The following is a 9,077-nucleotide window of genomic DNA, read 5'->3' on the forward strand; positions in this document are numbered from 1 at the left end:
TGCTCGGCGGGGAGCCTGCTTCTGCCTCTGACCCTCCCCCCTCTCATGTGCTCTCTCTCTCTCATTCTCTCTGTCTCAAATAAATAAATAAAATCTTTAAAAAAAAAAAAAAAGAGCTACAAGAACCCTCAGGTACTGACACCGGAGTTTCCAGGATGTTCTCTTTCATCTGTTTGCTTCAGCTTCTATGTGCATATGTGCAGAGGGCTTCTAATAAGGGGGGTGTGGCTACCTCATCAAAAAGAGCTTCTTAGGGGGACGCCTGGGTGGCTCAGTCGTTAAGCGTCTGCCTTCGGCTCAGGTCATGATCGCAGGGTCCTGGGATCAAGCCCTGCATCAGGTTCCCCACTCCACGGAGGGCCTGCTTCTCCCTTTCCCACTCCCTCCTGCTTGTGTTCCTGTTCTCGCTATCTCTCTCTCTGTCAAATAAATAAATAAAATCTTTTAAAAAAAATTTTTTTAAAAGAGCTTCTTAGGGTGCCTGGGTGGCTGGCTCAGTCAGTTAAGCATCCAACTCCTGATTTCGGCTCAGGTCATGATTTCAGGGTTCTGAGATTGAGTTCCGCACTGGGCTCAGTGCTGGGCGTGGAGCTTGCTTAAGATTCTCTCTTTCGGGGCACCTGGGTGGCTCAGTCGTTAAGCGACTGCCTTCAGCTCAGGTCATGATCTCAGGGTCCTGGGATCGAGTCCCATGTCAGGCTCCCTGCTCAACAGGGAGTCTGCTTCTCCCTCGGCCTCTCTACCCTGCTTGTGCTCAAATAAATAAATAAAATCTTAAGAAAAAAAAAAAAAGATTCTCTCCCTCTCCCTCTGCCCTGCCCCACCCTCCTCTCTAAAAAAAGAAAGAGCTTCTTTATCCTACAGTCCATCTAGCAATCCCAGAGAAGGACCCTGATTGGATCTGATTGGGCCATGTGCCCACACAGCCTCAGGGAAGAAGGTGGTGGATAGGAAAGCTGGCTAGAAAGGTGGTTGTCCACTACACCCTTTTCCTTCCCAGACTTGAATGACTTTGACAACCCCAAGCTGGAACAAGTTCTGTGAGTAAGCAGGGGTGGTGTCTCTCCACATGTTTCATAATCTCTAACTCTTCCAAGTGGTATTAGAGCTACACTTCTGCTTGCAGTAGCTTCCTGATCCTCCTGCAAACCTGAGACACACAAGGAAGACAAGTCCTGAATGTGGCATTCCACGTTTTTACTGCTTTATAAACTATATTTTTTTAGCTCTTCTTCTACTCTGTCCATCATAACACTTTCCATTACAACACCATGTCTTATGATTGCTGGTGTAATTCTGGCTTCATTCTTTCCTTTTTGTTTTTAAGACACTGACAGTGAAAAATGGAAGCCAGAATGGTAGGATACCCTAAAAATTCAACTGACTTGTCACTGAGTCTCATGTATTTGAAATGGGTCACCCATTGAGAATGATTCTCAAAAGTTAATAGATTTTATCAACAATGGCATTAGATCTGCTTTCAGACCTTGGTATAATTTCCTCCAATTTTATAGTGAAAATATCAGAAAAAATTGAGAAGCTATATGAATAACTGGGCCATGTATCATGGAAAATTTCTCCCTATTGACATAGAGAAATATTCAAAATAGAAAAGTGAGTTGTTGGGGCGCCTGGGTGGCTCAGTTGGTTAAGCGACTGCCTTCGGCTCAGGTCATGATCCTGGAGTCCCGGGATCGAGTCCCGCATCGGGCTCCCTGCTCGGCGGGGAGTCTGCTTCTCCCTCTGACCCTCCCCCCTCTCATGTGCTCTCTCTCTATCTCATTCTCTCTCAAATAAATGAATAAAATCTTTAAAAAAAGAAAAAAGAAAAGTGAGTTGTACACATCTATGTGTGCATATGCAAATACATATTTAGAGAAAGAAACACAGTAAAATATGCCAAATTTTAACAGCGGTATCTCTACAAGATAGGATTGTGGGTGGGTTTTGCTTTTTATCTTTGCCAGATTTTCTACACTGAACATGTATTATTTTTGTAACTGAAGGAAAACTGTATTTGGGAAACACACAAATCTTTGACCTTAAGTCTACTCATATTTTTGCAGCTGTGGGTAATATAGTGTGCAAAGAATGAGATAAGATACTTGGGATCCAGTTTGAGACCAGCTGTTCCTTGACCTTGCACAAATCCTGTCTTCCTTCTGGGCCTGGGTCCTACCTCTGTCGGATGAGGGTTTATAGATAGTAGATGATCTCTCAGGATTGTTCGGGCTTCAGACTCCTACATTCTAAGTTATGAGAACATTGCAATTTGAACTGTTGGAAAAGCTATTAATTAAAGTGGAGAGTAGAGTGGGGGAGGCAATAACATTGCTGAAGATGTATTAAGAGTCATATGGTAAAAAAGAAAATAAAAGTGTTTGTTCTGAAATCTTTTTTAGACTTACCTACCATGCTAGGTATTCTGTCATCTTCTAATATTTGAAATTTACATTTGGTGGCTGCTCACTTATTAAAACTTATCTAAAAGTAAATTACTATGAATATCATATCATTCTGACTAACACCCATATTTTATTAAGAAAATTCTCATTGAGTATATGAGAGTTGGCCTCTCTCTATTGGCTGGCATACAATAAGGAATTTATTACAATATTTACATTTGACCCTGTTGCTGATGAGGAAGGAAAGATCCAGGCAGCCAAGTGCTCCCAGGCATCCCTGCCTTCCTATTTCTCTAAGTCAACATTGAGAGGTCATCCAAGAGTAAATGCATTCTTTATGCATGTGGGAAAGGGAGCCAGCAGTCAGGCTTAAGAAAGGAGCCCAGCCTGGTGGTACTCACCAGCCCTTCCTGCAGCCACAGGGCCATATCCTCACTGACCAGGGTCCCGGTGCCAGGGAGAATATGCCATTCTCAAATCCAGCACCCAAAGAATAAAGCTGTCAGGTTCCACTGCTTGTATTAAATTCAATACTTCTGGTGAATGAGAATCAAAACGAAAAGGATTTGAGGGGCACCTGGGTGGCTCAGATGGTTGAGCGTCTGCCTTCGGCTCAGGTCATGATCTCCAGGTCCTGGGATCAAGTCCCATGGCTAGCTCCCAGCTCAGCGGGAAGCCTACTTCTCCCTCTCCCTCTGCCTCTCTCCCTGCTTATGCTCTCTCTCTCTCTATCTCTGTGTCTCAAGTGAATAAATAAAATCTTTAAAAAAAAAAAAAAAGAAAAGAAACGGATTTGAGATCTGATATTTGCATCTGGTGAATATAAAGGGGCCAATGGAATTGTCACCACCATAGCTATGTCTGATTTGGGACCACGAAGGCTCTTATTGAGGCAGGACCCACTTGTTCGCTTAAACTTGCCCAAGGACTCCACTAACTCAGCGAAAAAGAAAGAACTGCCAACACATGCCTTTCTATGCAGCATGCTGAGGGCTGCTTCTTCCTATACAAGCAACGTCATAAACGGTGGTTAGATTCCATGGTAGCATATTAAATCTAATTTAATAAAGTTTTTGTATGCTTTGTATATTTGCCATGAAAACCAGTAGAAAATACTTTTGTATTTTATACACTACAATTCAACAAACCTATGGGTTAACAAACTTTTATCAGACCAGCCTGGGCATCTGACTTCTACACTTTTTTTTTCTAAGTTTTATAATTGTAGCTCTTGCATTTAGGAAAATATAATCCTAGTTCCTAACTACCAATATAAGTGAACTTCCAAGAAATAAACTCTCTGTAAATTGGGAAATTACTGTGCTTTTTTATCTTTTTAAATTTTATCTTTATCTTTGTTTATCCTTGTTCAGATTTTTGTACCTAAGAGTATGTGAGCATATTCTAATATGTCACATTATCAGTATTAAAAATGCCCTTGTAGGGAAATCTCATCAGGAATCCGAACATCCACCTGTTGAGTTGCTACAATTTTCTCCCTGAGATTTCCCTGCATTGACTTATATGCCTTATTTTGACTTGTTACCTTGGCAAAGACCATGTCCTCTTCACTCTGAGCTGCACCAAGGACATTGTCAGCCCTCAGTAAATATTTCACAGCAAAAACACCCACAGTTTATCAAACAGTCTGCAGAACGAGCTGCTCCAGTTGCTGAGCATTCCCACTGGGTCAGGCAGAAGCGGTTTGTAGCAGGACAAGGAGAGTGGCCTGCCTGACCCAGGAGGACCCTTCAGCCATTCCCTCAATATAAACGCAGTCAGAATTGTGACTCCTCTGTGCAGTCTATTTCTACGTGAAATGGGTGTGAGGTGGCCAGTGAAGCACGTTTTCTGCTGTCTGGATCCCACCTAACACCAAGAAGAAAAATGGAACCTTTAATGTATTTCTACTCTACTTTGTTCCCCAAAGCATGATCTCAACAGGTTTCTCTCCCCAGAGATATCATTGAGGGCCCAGACATGTACACAACCAACCTGTCAATGAGGAAAAGGATGTGCCAAGAAGCTACTAAGAGTTGTGAAACAGAGAGGAGCTCATTCTTACCGGGAGGGGCGGGGGTGGGGGGTGGGGGAAGAAGGGAATGTGAAGAGTGGCTCTGAGCTGGTCCTTGAAGGCTTTTAGGATTTTGAAGAGAAGCAGGGAAAGGACATTTCCGGCTGAGTACAGTCTGTGCTAGATCAGAAGGACAGGAAAGCACCCATCTTTTTAATTCCTGGTTGCCAATCTCTTTTGTTTCAGAGGAAAGCTAGCCGGCATATAAAAGCTGAGGACAGGAACAAAGTCACCAGCAGGAGCATTGGACTGGACACGGCCACATCACCACCAGCAGAGAGCAGAAACCTGGCTGAGGAGCGCCTCCTCTCTCCTTCGAGAGAATGTTGGACGAAGGACAGGAGGCCACCACAGTACAGCAGCTTCTCTGGGTTCAGCAGCAGTGACAGTGTCCTACGGGAATTAGACGACGGACAGTTTGACCAGGAAGACGGAGTGACTCAAGTCACTTGTATGTGAGCAATGAAGTCAAGCAACAGAAGGCCCTGTAAATAATTATTAAAATAATTGCCAACTGACTTTATTGTATTACTTTATCTGCATTTACGTAATATTTTGAATTTTTCCAGACTCTGGCTTTCCTCTAATCTGCATAAACTTGGGCTCAACCTCCCAGACAAGGAAGAATAACCAACATATTTGTAAATTTAGAATCATGTTTACACTTCTCTCAACTAAAACATCTGCTTAAACAGATGTTTCATTAGGTTATTAACCAATAATCTACTTCAGTTTCTCATGAATGTACAGGATGTACTTTTCTTTCAGTTCCTGATGAGAAGACTAAATATATCAACCAATATTTTGCCTAATTAGGAAGTTCTCAGGAAGTCAGAATCTTAGTTAAGGTAAAAAGCAATCTCTATCTCCCTTTAAATCCCCCTCTTTCATATACATGTAAAGGGCAAATTAATGAAATACCTATTTCCTGAATATAACAATTCAAATTTTGTCTTTTTAACGATGACATGTATAGACAAAGCCAACTCCTGTTTGTTAAAATATTCTTCAAAAACATCCTTTTTGTATGTCTTTGCTTTTAAAGAAAGGGTCACCATGTTACCAACCCCGTACTGATTTCATTGAGCTTAAACTTTATTGCTTCTAATAGCCCAAAAATAGAGCAAAGCAGCATCCCTTAAAATTCAACATGAAAAGAACCCACAATCTCAACATTTAAAAACCTTAGTAGAATGAAAGAATTTTCTTCACCTTAAATTGCAAGAATAGAAAGGTACTCATAGCTCCATGTGTATGGAGACCCATCTGTTCCATCTCTGCTTTTCTTGCTCTGCTAATAGGGATGGCTCTGCCTTGCCCAGCCTTTCATAGGTAAAGATTAAAATTCTACATAATAGAGGATTTTCATCTATCTATGAAAGGCTTACTTTGAAATTTGGGAATCTTCAAGTGAAATACAACTGACTTCGCTATTGATGAATTCAGCCTATTATCGATTTTTATTAGCATTGGTGTTGACATTATCATTTGAATAATAAAATGTCATTTGTTATTGGGCTATTGTTTTTTTTTTAACACAAATGCTCATAATATGTTTTGTACATATGACAGATAATGTATTACATGTTATCAAATATATAGTGTGACTAAACCAGGAAAATCTCCATGAATTGTTGATAAGATCAACATGGAATTATTCCACTTCTACCATGCAGAAGCATTACCTTTATAAGTACAAAGGAACTGAAGAATATTTTGTTTAGTATTATTCCATGGAAATAGCTATCAGCAATATCTGCAGAAATGTTTTTTTGTTTTGATTTTCAGATGAACCTGAGTCCCATATTCAAGGGTTGGTGAGTTTTGGGTAGAAACAAGCATTACTTCTGGAGCCCACAAAATGCCACAAGTTATGAAACACAGGGAATGTTCTCAGAAAGGTCAGTGATCCCAATGCCAAGATCTACAAGAGACTCCTGTGTCATTTTGTCAGTATACAAAGGGATTTGAAGTATTAAAAACTGAGATAGAAATTTCTATTTCTAATTTAAAGGAAAACTCAGGAATATATTAAGCACTTAATTTTTTTAATTTGTGTTAAGCATCTTTTTTTTACAGTTTGCTTTTAATCTAAGTGTTATTTCTTCTTGTTAAAAAAAAAATTATGGGCGCCTGGGTGGCTCAGTTGGTTAAGCGACTGCCTTCGGCTCAGGTCATGATCCTGGAGTCCCTGGATCGAGTCCCGCATCGGGCTCCCCGCTCGGCAGGGAGTCTGCTTCTCCCTCTGACCCTAACCCCTCTCATGTGCTCTCTCTCATTCTCTCTCTCTCAAATAAATAAATAAAATCTTAAAAAATAATAAAATAAAAAAAACTTATTATAAAAACTTATCAGTTATATCCTCCAAAACCTATTTTATAAGCATTTACTCCAACAACTACCCTTAAGTTACATGGCATATCTGTATTACAGTGAATAAATAATGACCAAGGGGTTCTAGAGCATCTTAAATATATATAAGTAGCTCTGAGTCTACTCTTTAAAAAAAAAAAAGAAAAAGTAACAAAACTTGGACTCTATATGCCTAAGGAGTAAATGTGACTCATCATTATCGGTCAACTGTATATTTGGTTCTTTTCATAACACTATGTAATTCTAGAGGCCCTGCCATATGAATTACTAATACCTATAAATTATAATGAAAAAGTATTAAGATCATAGATGTTGGTGTCAAGTTCTGCCATTCTCCTTGGTGCAGTATCTCCAGGACTTCTGTCTTAGGTCTTAATGACCACCTGTTAGTTCCTTCCCATTTGGATTGAATGTCACCCTGTTATCTTCCATGGGCAACATTTAACACCTACTCCCCAGAGAAATCACCTCTGAGCTGATGAGCAGCTCTATCAATGTCACAATTTCCTTCAGCATAAAATAAATGAAAAAGATAAATGGGCTTTCAAGAATCTTCAGACACCCATAAAAGCAGGAGGCAGAGCTATTGTCAATCCAAATCACAACTATCGCCAAATTATTTATCAGACCAGGTGTTTATATATTTGAATATAAATGTACCAGATGCGTTTTCATTTCTTTCATTCTGGAAGAGCTGAGAGGCTGTCTCATTTTCCTAGCCTTTCCTCACTACCTTGGTTCCTCACCACCATTCCTTCTGGCCTAGAAGGACTGTGGCTCTTTCAGCATCAGGCTAAAAAAGATTCCCTTCTCTCAAATCCTCAGGGCCCCAGAATATCCCTGCATGGAAAGACTAATCAACTGAGAATTCAAATGGAATAGGTGTTAACAATGGAGAGCATCTGTCACTAAACATGTTAAATCAATTTACTGGTGGGTATGTAGGAAAGCTAGCTAAATGCAAACTATCAGAATTTAGAGTACATTCATTTAAATAATACTTGTTGTGGTGATTTATCATACCTTGAGAGTGAAATTTATTTTTGCAATTACCTAAATAAAGTTTATAGAGCCAGTTCTGACAGGTGATTAAGTTCTAAGATGTGTTTGAGGTGGAAAATTAGTTAAAACTCTAAAATAATGAGCCTGGTTTCTGCTATGGTCATAAACTTTTTGTGAAGACAATTCCAAAAATGGATTCTGAAAATGTTTTGAGCATTAATATCATTGTATGTATAAGTATCAAGGTGATTCTTTGTAGGCTTGTATCAACCAGCATTCTTAGTTGGAAGCAACAGAAGTTGACCTTGGCTCATTTAGCATTAAGGGAGTTTATTTCAAAAGATATCTAGAATTGAACTTCATCAAAATTTAAAACTTCTGTTCATTAAACTCACAGTTTCAGAAATGAAAAAGCAGAGTGCCTGTGTGGCTCAGTCGGTTAAGCGTCTGCCTTCAGCTCAGGTCATGACCTCAGGGTCCTGGGATCCAGCCCCATGTCAGGCTCCCTACACAGTGGGAAGCCTGCTTCTCCCTCTGCCTCTGCCTGCCAATCCCCCTGCTTATGCTCTCTCTCTCTGTCAAATAAATAAATAAAATCTTTTTCAAAAAAAGAAATGAAAAAGCAAACAACAGACTAGGAGAATATGTTTGCAAAGTACATACCTGACAAAAGATTCATATCAAGAATATATAAATGGCTCTTATAAATCAATAACAAAAAGACCCAGCACCCAATTATAAATGGGCAAAAGGCTTAAACACTTAGTGAAAGAAAATATAGAGACTTCTGCTTCCAGAAAGATGGAATAGATTCCTCCCATGAAGTATATATATCTAAAAACCCTGAACATTATATATAAAACAAACATAAGATGACCAGTGTCAAGTTCTTTGGTTTTATTTTTCTTCACATATCTCAGACTTGAGACTGAAGAAGCCAGCAATCTAGAAATGCCAATGTTGCAGATCAAAAAACCCTGACAAAAGCCTAGCAAGATGGCAAATATTTAGACAATAGCCACTCTGCTCCAGCCAAACACCACAGAAAAACCTACGACCTCACGCTTACCAAACCAGTACAGACTGAGTGGGAAGCATCGATTTCTACCCTTACAGGTCTATATGAAGGGGCCCCAATACCCTGGCTAGGCTTGTGTCAGAGAAAGACAAGCCGGGAACCATAATTTCAACACCACTGGTCAGTAAGAGCCCCCCAACCCTCA

General features: G+C 40.0%; 1 protein-coding gene across 1 annotated transcript in view; it reads left to right on the forward strand.

The window, feature by feature from the left end:
* RFTN2 (raftlin family member 2) overlaps positions 1 to 5,992 on the forward strand; it is a 66,300-nt gene extending 60,308 nt beyond the window's left edge. The window contains exon 9 of the mRNA XM_031038219.2: positions 4,666 to 5,992. Within this exon, the coding sequence (XP_030894079.1) occupies positions 4,666 to 4,938 (273 nt within the window). The 3' untranslated portion in view covers positions 4,939 to 5,992. The remainder of the gene's footprint in view (positions 1 to 4,665) is intronic.
* The last annotated feature ends 3,085 nt before the right edge of the window (positions 5,993 to 9,077 follow it).

Source organism: Leptonychotes weddellii, chromosome 3, assembly GCF_054177405.1.
Source record: "Leptonychotes weddellii isolate Sample4059 chromosome 3, ASM5417740v2, whole genome shotgun sequence".
Taxonomy (NCBI): Eukaryota; Metazoa; Chordata; class Mammalia; order Carnivora; family Phocidae; genus Leptonychotes; species Leptonychotes weddellii.